Genomic DNA, 22042 nt, shown 5'->3' with positions numbered 1-22042 from the left:
TTGTTGTATCTTGAGTTTTGTTTTATTTTATAATATGAAATTATATAAACGATTCTGTCAATTGTTGTTTTAATATCATGAAAAATGTATAAATAGAGTTAAGTGTTTATTATTATTCATGGCACTGTACATCGTATGTGTTATATAAAACATTTTTGAAATTCCATCAGCATTGTAATGAGACTGTCACGATTGATGTATTGATATTGATTGATGTGAATGGTATTTACTGTAAACATATATTTAGTGAAAAATTAATATACAGTAGGAGAAGCCACCTTGAGCATAATAATAACTTGATAGTAAATTAAATATCATTTTATTGAAATTTACTGATATAATACATAACTTATTCTTTAAATTCTGATGCTTGTTACGCCTTTTCTAGTCTGTACGAAATATATAATCAAACATCTTGTATTTTCTACGTATATTTTCAAACAGGTTCCAAACATTACCAATATAATCATGATAGTCGAGTCTCATTACAGTGTTAGTGAAATTTCAAAATATTCCAAATAACACATCTAATACATTCGTCATAATATATTCGTATTAATAATAAGGTGTCTACAAATATTCGAATACTTTCACCTTCGAATTTTCTTTCTTGATCAATCATCATCATTTCATTCTTCAATATCGTCTACAGGCGATCAAATACTTTCATCATCTTGTATATAGCTTCGAATCTTCCTTCGAGATCAATCATCATCATTCCTTTCTTCGACAACGATTCAATATCGTCTACAGACGGTCAAATACTTTCATGATCTTGTATACAGCTATCTTCTCGATCCAACCATCATCATTGCTTTCCTGAACAACAATTCGATATCGTCGAACATCTTCCTATGTGCTAGAATTTTACACGTTAGAGGGGCACGACTATTTTCGTTTACCTTCGACAGTGTGCCAATACACGAAGAACACTGGGTGCGACAGTGATTTACCGTCTCGATTCCCTCGAAGATTGAATCGTGTGCCAGAAGAGTCGAACTTTAACTTCCTCTTTGTAGCACAAAGGGGGTGTGAAGTCGCTGCCAGAGGGAAGATTCACAGTCGACGTGTTCGTCGATTATCGTAGGATTAATCTCAACGCAGAATGCCGTCTGTCATTCACGTGTCAAAGCTCCAAGGATTCCCTCGAGTAATTTTTTTCACGATCAATTTAACGCTTTCGTGGATAACTCGAAATTCTAGGAAGAATTAAAAATTACGTTCGTAATTATGTTGCCACTATGATACTATAGTTGATATTCTACCTTGTAGATGTTTATACTAGTAAACAATCTTGTTGATATTTATAGATATAATCGTGTGTGTTTTTAATAAATAGCAAGCTCTTCTTATTGCTCCAGTGGATGTCAAAGAAAATGATGGACATCGGTCATCATTTATATGCCAGTGTTTAGTTGGTTTTGCTCGTAACCGAATCGGTCTTTTCATTTTTAGTGTTGCAAAATGGTCTATTGTATAAATAGTGTATGGTGAATCATTAACGATAATCGTTTAACGATTAGCGAACGATAATAAACAAGTGGTCATAGCATAGCAATATGATGCCAAAAATGCTTTTACGAGATACCTATCGGTTGTGAATGTCATTGGGTGCCAGGACGAATTATTTTACCCAACCTGATCTCAAGCAGCTGTCTTTATAGCTATTATGAAATGTACAATCTTTCTCCAAAGTCTAATTTTGATTAAATGCCTCTGTAGGACGATGAATCTCATTTATCAAGTTTGTAGTTTAGGATCAGATGATATCAGGACACCATAATATTATTGAAGATATGTAACACATTAAAAACATTTACATAAATCCTATACATCAGAGAAATATTTAGAATTTAATGCTGGAAATTGTAATACGAAATGCATGATCAAATCATGGATATGTAACATTCATATTCATAGACAGAAGTTTTTAAAATTTAATACTGAAAACTGTAACACAACATTTATGATTAATCACAAACATGAGACATTCATATTCACGGATAGAATTATATCACTGTCGCGCTTACTCTTTCATTCGATATTCCACGAATCAATTTCCTTTGGATATCCGTTATTTTTTTATTCGATATCATATCTATCACGAACGACCACATTTTTATCGCGGAATTATCAGTAACAGCTGCCACAAGGTAGCGATAATTGACCATTTATTTGATTCACTTCGGTTTTTAAAATTATTTTTCAGTAAGCGATAAGATGCATTGTGCCAAGTAAAATTTCTATTTATTGTAATTCGCCTGCGGGTTTTTATGTGTTCACGCGGATTTTAAACAACGTAAATCTGTACATAATCTGCAGGAATACATAAAATATCCAGAAATTAGAACCCGTTATAATATTTATGTTTGTCGATGTTATATTATATGTGATATATGTTATGTTATATTTGGATGAAACAATTTTTTATATAGGTCTTATAGCTTTAATTATATTTGTAGAAATATCAGTTTGCATAAACATCCGCATGTTTCGCTCTATGAATATAAATTTCCTAAAATACTTAGCTCTTTAAATATAAATTAAATTAATTAACGGCGTCGAGTCGTTGTTATTGTTATCATATCCAATCGTTATTTACTCAATCTTACAACGAAAGATTGCATGAAAAGAATCTTTTTCTGTCGAAGAATTGTGACAAAATAAGAAACAGAAAAATATTTTCCCTTAGGATGAATTTGAAAATATGATATCGACGAGTGGAAGATTTTTTAATTGAGAAAAAAATACCAATAGCATGATTTGTTTCATATTACGAAATACTGGTACAACACGTTGTCGATAAGATAAGATCAATAATTGTCTCTGTTTATACGTATAGAACAGTATGATAAGTGTCGTGCAGAGTGTACAAGGTATGAAATATTGTTGTACCTCGTGAAAACAATATTAAATGGTCAGTTCGATCGGTGATTAATCGCGATCAATCGAGCTAACTCGTGGCTCCAGTTTGAGCGATTAAAGATTCTTTTAAGTGCTCGAAAAACGAATGACGATCGGTGAAAACTAGTGAATTACGCGTCGAAGTAATAAACCACATGTTAGCTTCAATTTTCTGCTGGAAAACACCGGTAACTCCATTAAGTTTGTGTAACGAGTAACAGAGGCAACGATCCAACAACTCGTGTACAGCGATCGGTCAAACAAAATCTAAGTTGAATGTAACGGGAGCAGAACATGGATATGAGAACACATCAACGATATAATGAGAAAAATATCACGCTGTAGTTCACTGATTCGTATTAAATTTAGAATTATAATGTTTTTCACCAGAGAAGTCAGTGTCGATTAATTAAAATAGAAGAATATTAAAATTTAGAAGGAAAGAGAATCATTACGTTCCTTTATAACAAGAACAATTTTTATATTAAATCTTTTATAAGAAGAAAAAAGACATTTTTTTATCAAAACCAAAGTCAAATGCTTTCTACCAAAATTCCATAAAATAAAATTGATTTCTGTGGATAACAGAGATCATAAAACCAGCAAATAGCATAAAACAAGAATTTTCCATAAGAAGGAGAAAATTTAAATGAATCGTAAGTGAAACAAGAAATTTTATATCAGTTTCAAATTCTAATATCTCTCAATCAAATGTTCGATAGCCAATTTCTACAAAATAATACCAATTTCTCTAGATAGTACAGAAAGCAAAATTACCAAATAGGAAAAAGAATCCTCACATCAAGGAATCAAAGATCTTTGAAAAAAGCTTATATAAGAAGATAAGTGAATCTTACCTCAACACTCTATGTCCAATTTTCACTAAAATAATACAGAATTCTTACAGAAAATACAGAAGACAATTTTCTCGAACAACTATACACATTTTAAAACGCAGCTAAGGATCAACATACTTTCTCGAAGATTTAATTTAACACGAATTCTTACAGAAAATATAGGGAGCTATTATCTCGAACAATTAAACACACTTTTAAAACGCAATTGAAGATCAACATTTCCCCTCGAAGATTCGATTCGCTGTGTATCTCCGGCGTTATTTGTTCTATTTGCTTCTCGAATACTTTTCATAGATACGAAGAACGAAATGATGAGGGGCAATGAACGTCTACTCGAGCAGAGCTTTCGTTTGGTATCGTTGCTTCCAGATACATTCCTTAGGAGCTGTCTCGATAAGATCATCTGAAAATTGGCTGAAATTAGACTGTTCAGATAAAACGAAGATTATGGTATAAATATTGGCACTTATCGCTGCAAGTTAACTGGCTGGCTCTTAATTAACCAACATACTTTGGATTAATTCGTGTTGATTTGTGCACCAGCTTGGCCTATATAAGAATATCGTGGAATAAACTGTGAATTCTTGTAAAAACTTTTATTAAAACACGAAGTTTTTCCAACAGTGGCAACTTGAAATTGAAACTTTGACTTTTTGATTTTTATTTGGAATCTCCCAAAAATTCCCTCTAGAAATAAACTTCATTTTCTGTTTTGCTTTTTATCGGTGATTGATTGCAATAAAATAGAGTGAATTTGTTGCGTAAAAGTATTTTTACCGTTGACGTAAGTACGTTTAGCTTTTTGCTGCTCCGTTGGAAGACGTGATAAATTGTGCTAACGAGAAATAAATCACTGGAATTGTGTAATTCGCGACACGTGCGAAACATTCCGTAAACGTAAACGTCGGATTCGTGACTAATTTTCTTGTTTGTGAAAGAATGCACGTGATCCGAGTGTCACGCGAAAGGTATTATTGGTTTTTCGTTGGTTCTAAAGGAGGACTTGAAAAAGACAAATTTTTATAGGAACCTTCGGCAGTGAAAATGCCAGAAGAAATTGTTTTTTAACGAATCATACAGGAAGACTTAAAAGAGAATATTTTTTATAAAATTCTTCTATGACAGAAGTATCTGAATAAAACCGGACTTTTGTTAAGTGTAGAGGAAAACTTTGAGAGGAGAATATTTCTAATGGAAAGTTTTGGTGGTATCAGAATAAAGTTGGTTTTTTTAAATGGAAAACTTTGATGATATCAGAATTAGGTCAATGGAGAACCAGAACAGAATGACAAAATACAGAAACATTTAAAAATTATCAAATTATCTAAAATTAAAATTAAAGGAGAAGAAGCAGAATTTGGAGAAAATGGAAATAAATTTTGCAGAGTGGATCGAGCTACAAAATTAAAAGCGTACAATAGCACGAAACGACGAGTGCATCAGTGTTTCAATAATGACTTCATCAACCTAGTATTGATTATTATTGTTAGAATATGAGAGTATTTCTCGATATTGACCTGGTTTCGATGGAATACGTAAATGAGAGGAGTAACTTATTGGGTTCTAATCGAGAAAATGTATCATCCTTTCCATCTCTGGTGCCACAGGGATTGGCTCACAGTTACGGATCTCTTTCATCTTGCCAACAAGTGATACATTCGATCTGGAACAGAAGCAAACAGGTACAGACAGAACTCGGATAAAATGCAATTTAATTAACAAATAAATAGCGTTAATTGTATCGTTAACTTTATCGATGTTTCAAAGAAAAGACTGTTCTTTCTATATTATAATACATATACTACATCAATAACGCAGCTATAATAAAAATTTCTAGTTGCAAGATGTGTTCTTGGAAAAATATTAACAAACGCAGAATATTTATATTGAAATTTCTCGTTAAAAAAATTATTATTTTATTACAACACATTAATGACCTTTTTGTCAAATAATTTAATTTACATTTTGAGAACTAAATATTTTGAAAAATGTATATTTCCAAGACCGAGTATTTTAGGAAATTTATATTTAAGGAGGAAACAATGCGGTCGTTTATACAAATTCACATTTTTGCAGCAGGGACAAGAAAATTTTGTAAAGATGAAATAAAAAATGATCGAATTGTGTTTTATATTTAATGAAATATAAAATACTAGAGATTGGCTGGCAGTTGCATTAATAATTTATCAATCAGAAATTGAGGTCTAAAATTCAGTTTTGGCTAACTTTTACTGATATTTAACAGGCAAATTTCAATCAATTCTAACCAAGAAGATTTCGAAGATTGTCTGCGATCTCTGCCAAAATTTTAAGAGATAAATATCGTATTTTATGTCCTTTATTTATATCCACTTTATAGGTTGAATATTATGCTTGCTTCATAACTGTGAGAAACCCACAGGTGGGTTAGATCGAATTAAATGAAAGTATTTTGTCGGTTTGTTCGTTTGCCTGGTTATCGTGCCAACATTTTTCAACGTGACTCGAGAGATAAATGATACATGCAACAGAGTCTTTAAAGATATGTTTTCCTTACACTTTGGATCGCATTTGGTCACTTCAATGAACATAATATATTCGTCGATGAATTTAGAACGACTAATTGCAGGATATAATACCTATCGAAGTTGTATTAAATTGCAGCTATACAAATTTTCACGAACTGTTAGTAGTTTGTAAAGTAAACTAAAATAACTGATTACATAATGGATAGATAAACGAATAATGAGGATTAAAGTAGTTTGAGGATTACGTATGCTCTCGTATCTAAATGTTTGCAGCTGTATGTTCTATTATTCCGATAAACGCTACCAAGTATTTATCCTCATGGCTCACCAGTCGATGACGTTCGAATATTTTAGTTCTTCGTAACTTCTAGAGTTCTTCTAGTCGATTCACAATCGATTAGAGGAAACGGGAATAAATAATTTATCTATGGCATCTGCTACTAGACATGTATACGTCAAATCGATCGTATATTTATTAAAATAGATGGCAATAGTCACTTTTTTCTTTAACTAAATTACTTTAACTTAGTATGGATCATCTGAAAGTTATATAAATCAAAGAATTTAATGGATATAGTAGTATATTTAGTAATATATAATTTCAGTGTACTTATAGACATTCTTTTATCTTAATTAAAACTCCAGTTATCATTAAGTATTACGTAATTGCGTGCAGGTTTTAATATAAGTAATTAGTGGTATTAAGTAGAACGTAGACCGGCACTGTCTGACTAACTACTGTCTGACACTACTTCTCACTCTGCTATCCATTATATTATAATTCGTATTTCAATCGTATTATTATCCATCGTCGGTTTTCATATTTTTCTTCTTTTTCTCTTAAAAGAGGTTAGTTAAAATTTGTACAGTATACTCGAACCTTTCATAGCAATCAATTCATTTATAATTGTATTCTTCAAAAGAATATGGAACACGAAACATATCATGTACGAGATCTAAACAGTAAAATCCGACCAATCAAACTTTAATGACCGTAACATTTATGTACTCTTAAGCTCTTCATAGCAAGGATTTATATATTTATAATTTTATTTATCAAAAGAATAAACAAAAAACAAAACGTATGGAAGACCTGAATACTAGAAATCGATCATCTAATCATCTAGTCGAATGTAGCGATTTAAAAATATTTTTCAAAATTCTTCCATATATTAAGAATGAAATAATAAAATGTCTCTGTTGTCATACCATGTTCAAGGAAGAAGATCGTCGACGAAACGATCGTAGCTCGTTTTCTCCGCTTCTTTTTATAAGCCCTTGCAAACAACTTGTCGGTACACAATTGATTAGTCTCTTGAATGCTTTAATTGGCCCAAGTGCCGCGAGTAGCGCAAGGACGCGCGGTCTTCTCGCCTAGCTCTATCGAGTAAAAATAATTTTCTAGTTAGAAGTCTGCGAAAGTATAATTATTAGCGATCTAAAAAAATTAACCGATTTTAATTTCTAATCATCTTTTTTTTCGGAGCTCACATCGTCGGCATACATTAAAGAAAAAAGGCAGTGTGTAATAGTTGCTGCACCTATCGCGAAATGCAAACGAATAAAAGATTGTTTGTCGAATTTATGCATTGTTAACAGTGCATCGTCATTATTTAAGCGCGTAAGGCTATACCTTATCGCGAAGTAATAAATTGCACACGGAGATCCATATTGTTTAATTTGTTGCATTGATCCACCTTTTAATTCTTTTATGTATTTTATGCGTATTTTATTTCTGATTCGTTCTTTCATCTAAAGGCATTCGTTTATTAATAAAATATAAAGCAATTAATTTTTTTCTTTACAATATAAATTCTTTGAAGATTTACATTATTATAATTGCGTTATAATTTACATTATTATAATAATATTATAGTGCTATTATTATAATGGCACTAAGAATTTGAGAAGAAGTTGTCTCCTAATTACTTATTGTGTAACATGTTTAATCTGCTTTTTAAATTTTTATTATCTATTATAAAATCTATTTGAAAATTTTATTTCAATGTTTATCATTAAATCCGGTTTCACAATTCTTAACGCGTTAACGTATAATTCCATAATTTCTCCAAATACAGTAAACAATTTTGAAGTTTTCGATTCACATGGCGCAAAATTATAGAAAAGCAGCTCAAAAATCTACCTGATGATTTTCTGTGTATCTTTTTATTTGAGAAGAGATTGTAACATACGAAAAACGTATAAACAGGTCTCAGACTAATTTATCGCGAAAGTACAATAAACAGCTTAGCTTGCTAATCGTTTAATACCATTTTTAAAACACTATAAAGCGATAACATATTCTAAATATAAAAGAAGACACGGCAATAAGACATTCCGGAAGATAATAAAATAAGAAAATAATTTATTTGTGACGCATCATTTACTCATTTATACCGATACTCAATATGTACCTTGATAGTATAACTACATTTGATCAAACCGTACAACACGTGTTGTATACAAATACAAACACCATGCTATTAAATGACGACATTATGCGTTGAAGAATTAAAAAATTCTCTTATGACGAATTATCTAGCAATTGCCAACTTATTCTTTTCCTCGCAAAAATACGATAATTTCTATAATTATATAGCTTTTATATACACAATAATTGGTTTTATATATATATACAGAGTCCGATCGAATCACATGTAAAAGCGGACACGACGTGACTCCTTGCGGATGAATAAGAAAAAAATATAGAATAAAATCTTTTTATTCTCGACTTAGTTATCGAGAAAGTGGAGTTTGAAAATTTTTTCAAGTGTACTTAATCATCACTGATTCTGGACTGGACAGAACTAAATAATCGGCAGGAGATTATTCTACATGCAAAAAAAAAGGTCGAAAATGTAGAATAAAATCTTTCCGTCTAAGGTTTTATTTCCAAGAAAATAGAGTTTAAACATGTTTAGTTAAGAATCGGCCTAATACGCGCGTATGATAAATTTCCAAATTTAATTTTCTCTGAAACAAAGCGACTTGTGAAAAAATTTGTTTCTACATTTTCGACTTTCTTTTACAGATCTTTTACAGGTTATTCGATCAGTTCCTGTATATTTCTAACGTATTGGAAGTCGATTAAAAATTTGTAGGGTCAGACAAAACATCTATCGGAAGTCTATCGGATCTTTTGAAGATCATAATCTATAAAATTTAGCTAGCTATGAAATTTACAGACAATATTCTTTCTATGATATCTAAATAGGATTAATCTCGATGCCCGTGAACATACACAACTCTTCAGTCGTTAACAACTCTAACCAATATCAACCAATATGTAAATATTAACTCGGAGAAGCTAATTTACAATTAATATTACCCTAGATTGCACCAAATATTAATCAGAAAGTGCCAAACACAAAATCTTCTCATCAGGAATCAAGACCTTCGTTATCAGTTTAAACATCAACCTTCCGTTTATCGTAACATAATCAATTGAAATTTACGACGGTCAGTCGTAAGTCGTAAGCCACTAAATCAACTTACCAGTTACGTCATAGTGATGTCTCGTGTCCTCAACCCAACGATCATGCGTCATAGTACTCTTCCAACAGACTTGGCGATCGTTCCTCCTGGATGTTCTTCTCCAATTACGAGTTCCTCCTTGCTTCGTTTCGCGATAATATCTAATAAACGAGCTATTCACAGGTCGAAATGGATTATCTTTACATTTCGAAAATTTTAGTACCAAAGCACTCGATTGATATAATTTTATCAATTTCCTTTACTTTTTGTTCCACGGTGTTAATTTGGCTCAAATAAACGGCTCAAATATTTACGAGCTCGTGACGCACGAACCATAGAAATTCGTGAGATCCCTTGGGAACATAAAAATCGGCAAAAGTCGGTTTTGCTTCAAATGGCACGGATTTTATTCATGCTTTTTCGAGAGCAAATAGTAAGAATAACGATTTCAATGAAACACAACTGTGGAGAGAGCACACAGTGTTACACACGATCTCGCACGACTGTGTACCCGACTTTAAAGATCTCACGTCGGATATATAAATGTCGCACGATTTGCCAGACGATGGTCTTAAACGATCTGCTGGCGTCGCAGATCGCACGCGTTCCGCTAGATCTGGCTAGATCCGCGTGCATTAGATATACTTATACATAAAGAGAGAGATAAACGCGTTTGTCATTGGTTCCGAGAGCCCTTGGTGCTGGACGAGGTGAAGAAAAGGAAGAGGCAGGAAGAAAGGGATGACTACGAAAAATTTGGAAAGGATGCTCAGGCTCGCTAACTTGTCGCGGGTCGGTTTTTTACGGTATTGAATGTGGTTTTAAGTGGATCGAGTGGAGAATAGTTGTCGAATTCTAACTATTCTGAGAATAGTTTATGAATTCTTCCTTCTCCATTTTATTTAGAATTATATAGAATTTAAGTTGCAGTTGATGAAATGGAAAATAATTCGTCCTATTTCTGTTCTAATCTAGTCTATTTTGAATTTTCTAGAATCTGAATTGTAGTTGGTGAAATGTAAGATATGTAATTCCTTTTATTTTGGATACTGTAAAGTTTTACCAAAGTTAATGAGATTGGGTATATTTTATTGCATCGTGAATTCTGTAGGGTTTTATTTTCATTCGTTGATGTCGATGAGATAGAGCATATTTTATTGTATTTTTGTGATGTTATAAAATGTGTCCTTTATGATTTAACGTGGATGAAACGGAAGCTACTTTATTGTGCTTTGGATTCTACAGAATCTAACTTTCATAATTTAAAATTGAGGATATTTCATCGTATATTGAATTCTGCAGGGTTCGTCTTTTATAATATATGGTAGATTATAAATTTTGATAGAATTGTAGAGATTGATAAAATGTAGAGTACTTGATCGTATTAAACTTTCCTTCATTGTCCTTGAAACAGCGACTCATTTTACGACCTTATTTCTCGGCCGATTTTATGATACTTCGTCATTTCAACGAAATAGTTTCATAAAGTAGGATCTTATAAAAATTTACGACTCATCTCGATAATATAAATCGTTAGAATTCTTATTCCCAGAATGCATAGCTCTAATAACTGTCTTGCAGTGACATCAGCAACGTCACATACGAAGCAAAAGTTCTTAGAACGTAGGACATCAATTATTTAGTATTTTTCAAAATCAAAATCTCCTAATGACTTTCCGTCCGAACTGTTTGTTTCTATTGTTCTCTTATTTTTATTTTTACTTCGTATCTTTATTATCGAGCGCGCTGCAATCGTGATAATTTCTATCCACACGACACTCCAATATTTTTAAAAATATTCACGCTTTCTCTTATCAACGCGATTCGATAAAAGAAGAATTATAGGTCAAAGACATCATACCAATATTTGAACAAATGGCCAAATGTTTAAAAATATCAATATCTCAAACAGCCACAGTGTTTGTTTTCGAAAAGAAAGAAAGGAATCTCGTAAATTTTCCACGTATTTATCCATAGTAAGCTTTATCTTGGAGTATCGTCGAAGCACGTTGAGGAAAGAATGCAATGCGGAAGGCCAAAGACGATCGTGTCAAGATCGCGACACATCATTTTCGAATCAGCATCGAGGAAGAAGGGGACGAAGAGAACAAAGAAGCGGAAGATGCAGCTAGAGAAACCGATAGAAGATTCTCCATTACGATTGAAGCGGATTCTGGTATAGTGGTTGCGTCGCAAGAATCACAAGCGCAAGATCTTGCAATCAACAGAGAAGAACGTTCGTTTGCAAACGACCAAACAGCCAATGAAATTTTATCAGAAGAATTTGTAGAAAGAACTTGGAACGAGCAGGAAAAGAAAGCACAAAGCTTCGAATCTAAGTCGTCAAAAAATTCTGGTGACTCAAAGGGACGATCTTCAAAAGGATCAGTCGGCCAACAACAAATTTTGTTAGAGAAATTTGTCGATAGAACTTTGAACGAACAGGGAAGAGAGGTACGAGGCTTCGAGTTCAAAACTTCGAAAGATTCCGATGGATCAGATAGTGGACCTTCCCAAGAAATTGGTTCGAGAGAATCGATTAGCCAGAAGAAGAGGATCGATAAATTCGCAAACGGTAAAAATTTGTCGGGTGATTCGCAAAATTGCGGGAAGATTGAAAAGACGCAAAGCGATAATTGGGAAAGTGAAACACGATTTTCGGTTGCTTCCAGCGAAATTCCTAACGAAAATTATGAAATCTCCGCTTCCGGAAGCTCGCCACGATCGATCAGTGCGGACCAAAACTTCGGCGTTCTCTGCTCGAAGTTTAAGTATATCATCAACGAAAGTTCCTACGAGAATGTAGATTTGACAAAGAAATTGGAGCGCGGCTCGACCTCGAGTTTTCTTCCTTTCGAAACATCGAATCCTTCAGAACTTAAACGCCATAGATCTCTTTCTTCGTACGAAACCTACAAATCTTCCAATTTAAATACTTCCATGCAACGCAAGAGAAGTCTTCAAGATCCTACAGGCGTAACATTACAAAATTTACGATTACTCGATCAACCAAGAGAAAAAGCACAATCGGTGACAGCTGCAGAAATTCAGGAGACTTCGCAGATTCTTACTCATCCAAATATCGAATCCATTAAAGCAGTTCCTCCGTCGGCAGTCTCTGTCTCTCCTCTTCTAATCAGACGTTATTACAAAGTCATGTCCGCGTTTTCCAATAATTCCTCCAGTCTGGAAAACACCTATCCATCCAAAATGTTAGAAGATCCTCTTCAAACTCGACAAGATTCCATCAAGACTCCGAAAAATGATGTAAATTGTACAAATTCGGAAGAAGGAGGCAATCAGAGGAGTACGCAAAGAAGATTGACATTGCCTGCTATAAACATAGATCTAGATTCGGGAGAAAAATCAGGAACTGCCAACTATCAAAATGTTTTATCAGGAACCAGCGTTAATCCTATTAGAAGGTCTAGCATAGCAAATGCTGCGATTTGTTCGAGTTTAGCTCCCAGCTTGGCCAGCGCTTATCCAGGTGTTCCAAACTGTTTATTGCCCACGTCGAATGGAAACGAACTGTCGAACATTTCGTCTATCAGCGAGCAGATACCAGAAAGAAGCGGAGTAACCGGGTTGAAGATGAAGTTACCATTCCTTCGACTTCATATACCTGGGTCGCAACCAATTTCAGGCGAGGAAGAAGGCGAAGAGGAGGATCCGAACCATCATTCGCATCATCATCATCATCACCATCATCATCACCACGTGTTCCCGTATTTTCATGTACCCACATTCACGTTCACCGCGCCAGCCACCGATGGTGAACCTGGCCGGAAGTTCAACTTCGGAATTCGCAGACACTCGCAAACGGTTAGTCGCTGTCTTAGATCGCCGTTTTACTCTGGTTTTCTTTTCGAGTGTTTTTACTAGGAAAGAGGAACCGCTTCCATTAATAAGAAGCTGTGTGATCGTAGACTTTTTCAAGATTAGATCAGCTGGTTTTACTTTTTGAATGTTTTTATCAAGCAAGAGGAACCGCTTTCATTAATAAGAAGCTGTTTCAGCACTTTCTTGACGTTTTAACATTTACGCTTACTACTGTGTATGACATTAATCCACCTTATTTGAAAATCTAGTTTGTTTAGAAGGAGGAAAGGTTTTTAACGATTTTAAATCAATGCCACAAATGGAAATACGACACGAACGTTTGAAAAGGAGATGCCAGGATGGATTCGTCGTTAAGTAATGTTTGAAAGAAGGATTACAATAGTCACAAGTTTTCTCAGGATCGTCTTATTGTTTTAACATTTCCACTTATTACTGTGTGTGAGTTTAATCTAATTTTGGCGTCTAATTTTATTTTGAGAAAGTTTTTTAATAATTTTAAAGTAATGATGGGAATAGAAATGTGACACGAATGCTTTAAGAGCAGATACTAGGATGAATAATTCGTTGTTGAACAATGTCTGAAAGAGGGTTTACAGTGTTTGTTGTGTCTCTGTTATCTGTGTATATCCTTATAGAATTATATGTTCTACGTCTTTTACGGTGAATGAAGATATCAAGGACAGATACTTGGATATTTTTTTATAAATATTTAATGTAAAAGATTTAACGGAATATCGTGCTTGATCGAGTCAATCGTTTTTTGGATTTAGATGTTTCTTATATTTCTTTTTTTGCCAATTATTTTGTTTTTCTTTTCTGACACTTCTTTTTAATTAAATTCAGAAGAAATATTTAATCGTTGGCTACAGATTATCTGAAGCATTCGTTGAAATAAAATAATTGAACAGGAATAAAATATTCCAGTGGCACTGATGCTCATGTTAGATCGTGAAATTTCAAGGAAGGATACTTTAACAATGTCACGGTCAATGGTCATTAATCATCGTTCCTGGTAGTAGTTTTGGTATCTTTGAATGGCTTGTAATCTCGTTAATTCTATTACTCGTCGCTGTATCGCTCATTTCAAACTTTTGGCACAGTAATGAACATAAATTTCTTGTAACGTCTTTGATGAAGTGATAATTAATGACTATCGCGTGATTCCAGTTTGTGTTTTATTTTATTGAAACTTTTCAAACGTTCTCGTTACATTTAACCAGTTCAACAGCATTTATTTGAAAATTTTGCGATTTATGCTTGCCACAAGCTTCACTATGTATGTCATAGTAATTAAGAATTTAAAGAAAGATTACAATTTTGAAATCTTCGCATCTACTTAAGAAATTCTTTGGTTAAAAATTTCTTCGAAGTAAAGAACACTACTATTCATATTTGTAGGATTAATTTTAGATTAATTATAAAATTAATAGGTGATTCAATATAAGCACAAGTGGAGAAGTAATTCCACGCTTTTGTACTGTATATATTTACAAGATTTCGTTGAATGTATTATCCTTGCTCGTTTAATTTATTATAGCCAATTCAGATAAAACGCAAGGTCTGAATTACTATAAAGATTTAGGTAGCAACTACGATAGAACTTCATTTATTGCAGTGAAATTTTAGTTAGTACTCGATTAACTGAATTTCTGCTAGTTAAATTTATTTATCCGAACGTACTCCTATTATGTGAACGAAATTTTTGTCCTCCGAAAAATTCACATAAATGGAATTCTACTGTATTGTAGAACTAATATATTAACCAAGATCTCAAACTTCTCAAGTTTTTGGACAGTAAAAGAGTAAATATTTCGGAGGTAACGTTTCTTTATTTTCAATTTTTTTTGTTTTTTAATGATGCGAATAGATATTTGATTGAATAGCACGCAAGTTATAAAACGTAAGTTGTATAATAGGATTTCGTTGAACTCGGTTAAAATTGATCTCGCCGGTACTTATTCATAACGATATCGCATTCGTCCGTGAGTAAACGGAATTAACATTGAGAACATGATGTAAAACACGAGTCATGGTGTTTTATCAGGCTAGATGGATCCAATACTGGTCTACGTTCCAACGATTAAGGTGATTCGCATGGATTGATCAAACTTATGTGTGAATGGAAATGTATATGTACGTATCTTACCAAAGCCGCATTAACAGCTTATTATTTTTACTATCTTAAAAAAGTTAAACAATTTTTTAAGGTCCCGGCTTTTAAGGTGTTGTTATATAAATTTTCTTTTCACCACCATTTCACGACTATTAACATTCGACTGTTGCGAAATAATAATTACTTCGAATCTATTTTCGATCAGAAAGCAATCATCGTTGATAATATTATTAATCGTATCAAGGCTTGAAGTGTTAATTTCATGGCGTATTAATAGCGCGATTAACAGCCTTGCAAACAAGCTCCAGGTTTGATGTATGTATCTACTATGTTTTTCGCACGCAGAAGATGCTAATTTTTTGCAAAAATACAATTTGTGCGCTTCGAGTTTTGAAAATGTTATTGCTAGATAAATATTTAACATAAAATATATAAATAAACCTAAATGAATAGGTGTATGTATCAGGATATTTTTAGGATATTTTTGTTGAAATTTTATTTCTATCCCGGAGCAAAGATTTGAGATTTTACATGATTGTCGTCTAATATTAGGTTGTCCGAAAAGTTTCTTTCGTTTATAAGATGATAATAAATGAACAGCAATTTCTGTTTTATATTATTTTATTGAATTAGGTATGATCCATTTCGTTATATTTCTATTATTATATTCTATTATTATATTCAATAAACTAATATGATACAAAAATCATTGTGCGTCTATTATTTCCTTATAAAACGAAAGAAACTTTTCGGACAACCTAATACTATTGTGCAACGACGTTCGTGGTTCCATTTGTATCTTATCCTTTCTACTTGCGTTTCAATTTCTACCGGTTCTGATTCATTCGTTATCGCTGACCCATATTCTATTGTGCTCCTCTGAAATATGTACAAGCTCTACGTATACCTGCCGCTCCCATGCATCGTGAAAATTATTTACAACCGCATGTTTCCTCCAATCGGATAACGGAAACATTTTCCACGATTCCTGCTCTAAATAAAAGTAGCCCTAATTGGCCTAAAAACTTCTCAATTTGTGTGATTTTCTTTCTTGGCATAGAAAGACCGAAAAATTAGGAAGTTTGAATATACATGTTATATAATTTACTATACAAATATACTAAAGCTATTTATGTTAAAAATACTAAATTATAATATCTAAAATACTAAATTGTATTATTTCTACTTGGGGCTTCAAAGAGATGTTCCCGATAAATCTTTACTCTGGTAATTGATTTGGTCGAACCATTACTTCTATTTACTTCTTAAAAAACCACGTTAACTGTGTCGTGTAAACTATTATGTATTTAGCATTTGATCTCGTGTCAAGTGTTAATTGTTCCGTGTATTGCGCAATTTAAGGCAAATTAGTATAAGCACGAAATTCGCAAGACACGGTATATTTTTGTGACAACAGTTTGGATCAGAATATTTAACATTGATTTATTGAAAATTAATTTAAATATTTTAAACTTGAGATTTTTATGAGCATCTATAAATCAGCATTGTTGATTGAGGATTAATATTAAATTTAAGGAATAGAGTAGATATAACATTTAAATATCAAGTATTTAATTTTCTATATTTTTAGAAGAAGTAGAAAGGCAGTAAATATATTATGCAGAGTTGTTGGTAACTGGTGGTACAAGCGGAAAGGGGGTGATTCTACGCGAAAAAAGAAGTCGAAAATATAGAATAAAAATTTTTTTTTAATTTTTGTTTTTTTTTTTAATTTTTCCATCGAGACAACGATCTACAGTGAGATCCGTTATAACGAGACGTGATAAAGTGCACGCGTACCGAGCGAAAATTCAAAGTCGATTTTCACGAAAACAAAGCCTCGAACGAAAAATTTTTATTCTATATTTTCGACTTCTTTTATCGCGTAGAATCACCCCCTTTCCGCTTGTACCACCAGTTACCAAACACCCTGTATATTAAATTTAAATATCACACGCAAGTTATCCAAGTATCGATTTCTGCCGACTGTTTCCTCATTTACTACTTATGCAGCAATTAATTCGCTATGCTCTGAGGCTTTCTATTGTCGAATAAAAACGTGACAGTTCAGTCTCAAATAATCGTTTGCTCATTTTTAACGAGTTGATATTTTTTTTCACAGACCTTGCATCGGACTGACTCGATGGTATCACTCTGCTACCGATCTCTCGCCAGCTATATCACAGACGATAATCTCGCTGGTCTTCAAAGCTTCCTCGAAAACAAACGAGTACTGATCGATGACCGAGACGAGGTAACATTAAAATAACCACTTCCATTTGGATTAAGATATTTTTTAATTCCATCAGCTTTTATTTCATGGAGAAATGTACCCCCCCCCCTCTGTCGGAAATATTATATTTAAAATGTTTATAAATTAAAGATATCTCCTTTGAAATTGTCATTCTTTATAAATATACAATTCCATTTTAAAAAATGATTTAAATTTGAAGGAAAAATCGTCGGAAGGAAAATTTGTCGTACTTTATTTTATCCGTGTGTCTAGACAGTTTAACTCTGTCTTGAATTATTTTTCCACGAATTTATGAGAATCGAGGAAAACACAAATGATCTTGAAACCTCAAGGAAAATTCCTTTTGTGTTGTTTTATGCGCGTGTTCGTATAGTTCGACTCTGTTCTGAGTTTGTTTTTCCGTATTTCTGTGAAGATTAAGATCTCGTTAAAAGTAATCTTGGTCGAAACTTTCTTAATACCATGCTTTTCATCCCTTTGAATGATTTAACTCTTCCTTTAATTATGCTAATTTTGAAAGATTTTTAATAACTTTTTAATAGATTTGGCTTTGTCTATAATCAGATACTAAATAGTTGATTTCGTTGTTCTTACAATAGAATGGTAGTACAGCCCTCATCCTTGCAGCAACTAAGGGAAAGATACACTTTGTACGAGAGCTTATCAATCATGGAGCAGATGTTAATGCAGAGGACGCAGTTAGTATTATGTGTTATATGATCTGTTGAATTTTATATATGTCTTTTTCCTGCCTATTGTATAAACAATTTCATTTTTTCAGGATAATTGGACGGCGTTATTGTGTGCGGCCAAGGAAGGGCACACAGATGTGTGCCTTGAATTACTCGAACATGGCGCTGATTTGGAACACAGAGACATGGTAAGGTCTCTAATTCTTTAATATATTTTTATTAGTTATAAAGTGAGAGCAATTTCTCAATATCTAGCGAGCTAAAGATAGCGAACAAAGCTTATTTAAAATTTTTAGAAATTAAAATATTTATTTTACATTTTTAGAAACTAAACGTTTCTTTTAGATCTTTGAAAGATAAAAGAGATTTATTCTAAACGAGTCGTTTAATGTAAAAGTGGTGTAAGTCAATCCTTTGTCTATTTGGTTGAATAGCATATCTCGAAAGCAAAACCTCTATTCTGTTTTGTGCAGAAGTTGTATAAATCTTCATCAGTTTCTCGGTGAATAGCAGAATAAGTGAATTTTTTTGTCCTTATCAACTTTTTGGCTTACACCACTTTAGCTTTAGCACAAACTTTTGTAAATTGAAAAATTTTTTTCTTTTTAAGATTTTCCCTTTGAAGATATTCCTTTCTAAGTACTTTAAGTACACGGATCCCTTTCTTATTCATCTATTAATTTCCTACACTCTATTTTATTTTCACACTTTACAACATTTTTCTGTCATTAATTATATCTATATATTCTAATTTCATGTTTTAAAGTTTCTCTAAAGTTTCATTTCGTTACGAATGAAATATTTAATAATCATAAAGAAATCGGACAAATAGTAAGAAGAGGGAATAATCTATTTTTAGGGAGGGTGGACTGCACTTATGTGGGCGACGTATAAAGGTAGGTCGCCGACGGTGATGATGCTACTAGGACGAGAAGCTGACGTCAATGCACATGGAAATTTTCACATATCTTCGTTGTTATGGGCCGCAGGCAGGGGTTACCCCGATATTGTTAAGGATCTTATTGCTCATGGTGCTAAAGTCAATGTCGGTGACAAGGTAATCTATATTTACCATCTTTTAAGTTGTATTAACTAGAGACAGAAAAATCCATACTGCGACTTACCATACATTGTCGGAGAAGTCTGTGTTAATGCATTTTTTTCAATTTTTAGTATGGTACTACAGCGTTGGTGTGGGCGTCGCGTAAAGGCCACGTAGAAATTGTAGATACTCTTCTAAAAGCTGGTGCTAATGTCGATACTGCTGGCATGGTAAGACTTTAGTTTTATATAAATGATAATTAGACTACAGATTTTTATGCACTTGCAAAGAAAAGATGACAGATCAGTTATATGAACTTGTGGTCGTTTCACATCTCTAAAGTAATCTCTCCGTGTCTTTCTCTCTCTCCCTCTCTCAATGAAATCTTCAGATAATTAATAAAACTTTGTACTGCAGTACTCGTGGACAGCTCTTCTAGTGGCCACTCTTGGGAATCACTTGGAGGTGGTACTACTTCTTTTAGAACATAAACCAAACGTGAACGCGTTAGATAAAGATGGATGCACAGCTCTGGCAATAGCTTGCCGAGAGGGGCATCACGAAATAGCAAATGCTCTTTTGAATGCTGGTGCTTATGTGAACATTCAAGATAGGGCTGGTGATACAAATTTAATTCATGCTGTGAAAGGCGGTCATAGAGGAGTGGTTGAATCTCTTTTAAAAAAGTATGCTGATGTCGACATTGCCGGCAAGGTACAAATATCAATCATATATTACTTTATGTATTTCATTTTTACACAAATAAAATTACTTACCTTTAAGTGTAAAATACTTTTCGTTTATCTTTGTGTCCAAAATGACTCCATTATTTTTGGCGATGTATTTTAATCAGTATCTCAGGACAACCATTCAAATTTTATAAATATTTTAGGATAAGAAAACTGCAACCTACATAGCAGTCGAAAAAGGCAATATTTCAATATTGAAACTGTTATTAAATGCAAACCCAGATTTAGAAATTGCGACAAAAGATGGTGATACTCCATTATTACGGGCAGTTCGATCGCGAAACGCTGAAATCGTACAGATATTGCTAGACAAAAAAGCTAAAGTATCAGCCACCGATAAAAAAGGTGATACTGTGCTACATATAGCTATGCGAGCTAGATCGAAAGCCATCGTTGAGATACTATTGAGAAATCCAAAAAATAGTCAACTACTGTACCGTCCAAATAGACAAGGAGAGACTCCTTATAATATCGACATCAATCATCCAAAGACCATTCTTGGACAAATATTTGGTGCACGTAAGTCATTAATCAATAAGATTAAATAAAGCCAATAGTACATAATATAGTTCCTCTTTTCTTTCTTTCTTTCTTTTTTTTTTTTCTATCAACTGAATATAACTGAATGTTCATTTTAGGGCGTCTTAATACCAATGAAGATAATGAAAATATGCTTGGTTACGACTTGTACAGTAGTGCGTTAGCGGATATCCTCAGTGAACCATCTCTTTCAACGCCTATAACTGTTGGCCTTTACGCGAAGTGGGGTTCAGGAAAATCATTTTTGTTAAATAAATTAAGAGGTAATATTTGCAATGATTTACAAATGCAACAACTAAATTAAAAATTGCATAAAATACTCATATACTGGTAATAATTTTTTCAGAGGAAATGAAAAATTTTGCTCGCCAATGGATGGACCCAGTATTCCAATTTTCTGTCTTATTATTCGTAGTAGTAACTCATGTATCTTTGTTAGTGGGTATCACAATAGGTCTTGCCCTCCAATCATGGATTGTTGGACTTGCGTGTGGTATAAGTCTTATTTTTTTTACGTACACTTTTTTGATACTTGTCTGGTATGCTAACAAAAGGTAAGATTGCAAGATTGAAAGTATATACTTTATGTATTTTCATAGTATTTAATTATGAAATATTTAAATCGTAGATATGATTGGTATTGGCCATACAATTTCACGGTAGCTCTGACTACAAAATTAAATTCATTAAAACTGCTTTTACAAGTAATTTTTTGTCATCCTCCTGGTGGTCGAGTTCACGATGATATCACTGTTCAACCCATAAAGTTCTATTTTACTGACCAAACCCGAGTCGGCACAACTGCTGCCGGAGAGAACGCAGTAGTACAAATGGTAGGATCGCTTTATGATTCCATTGAGAATGAGTTTGGTTCCTTATCCACGCGACTCTACAGAGCATTCAGACCAAAACCAGATAAATCAACGACAACATGGAAATGGAGACATCTTTGTTGTTTACCATATATAGTTATATTTGAATTCTGCTTTTGCAGTTTACTCGTTGGTATTTCCGTACTTACGGTCTATCTCATCGATATTTCTAGCAGCGAGTTAGTATACAATTTC

General features: G+C 33.2%; 1 protein-coding gene and 1 long non-coding RNA gene across 15 annotated transcripts in view; one reads left to right on the top strand and one right to left on the bottom strand.

Moving 5' to 3' along the window:
- Arms (Ankyrin repeat-rich membrane spanning) overlaps positions 1–22042 on the top strand; it is a 44224-nt gene that overhangs the window by 16600 nt on the left and 5582 nt on the right. For 3 of the 8 annotated variants that reach the window (XM_076623163.1, XM_076623161.1, XM_076623158.1), the window contains 10 exons: positions 17821–17952; positions 18552–18650; positions 18734–18832; positions 19504–19701; positions 19818–19916; positions 20104–20400; positions 20579–20954; positions 21074–21238; positions 21322–21529; positions 21604–22026. In XM_076623163.1, coding sequence (XP_076479278.1) covers positions 17842–17952; positions 18552–18650; positions 18734–18832; positions 19504–19701; positions 19818–19916; positions 20104–20400; positions 20579–20954; positions 21074–21238; positions 21322–21529; positions 21604–22026 — 2075 coding nt within the window. In that variant the 5' untranslated portion in view covers positions 17821–17841. Of the gene's footprint in view, positions 1–5254; positions 5444–10327; positions 10549–11719; positions 13568–15324; positions 15671–17820; positions 17953–18551; positions 18651–18733; positions 18833–19503; positions 19702–19817; positions 19917–20103; positions 20401–20578; positions 20955–21073; positions 21239–21321; positions 21530–21603; positions 22027–22042 lie in introns of those variants that run through there. The other 5 variants (XM_033331452.2, XM_033331455.2, XM_076623159.1 and 2 more) reach the window with 5 other exon arrangements.
- On the bottom strand, positions 69–10313 carry LOC117155469 (uncharacterized). Of its 7 annotated transcripts, none has more exons than XR_013059679.1 (6): positions 9764–10313; positions 7478–7648; positions 6597–6807; positions 1266–5424; positions 903–1199; positions 69–819 (listed from the first exon to the last, which is right to left on the bottom strand). It is a non-coding gene; the product is annotated as an uncharacterized LOC117155469 (long non-coding RNA). The 7 variants fall into 7 exon arrangements; XR_013059676.1 differs by lacking the exon at positions 6597–6807 and having other exon boundaries at positions 1266–1469; positions 1589–5424; positions 9764–10310; XR_013059680.1 differs by lacking the exon at positions 6597–6807 and having other exon boundaries at positions 1266–4164; positions 4273–5424; positions 9764–10310.

Source organism: Bombus vancouverensis, chromosome 12 (assembly GCF_051014615.1).
Source record: "Bombus vancouverensis nearcticus chromosome 12, iyBomVanc1_principal, whole genome shotgun sequence".
NCBI classification, from domain to species: domain Eukaryota; kingdom Metazoa; phylum Arthropoda; class Insecta; order Hymenoptera; family Apidae; genus Bombus; species Bombus vancouverensis.
This window is presented reverse-complemented; position numbering and strand designations above follow the sequence as displayed.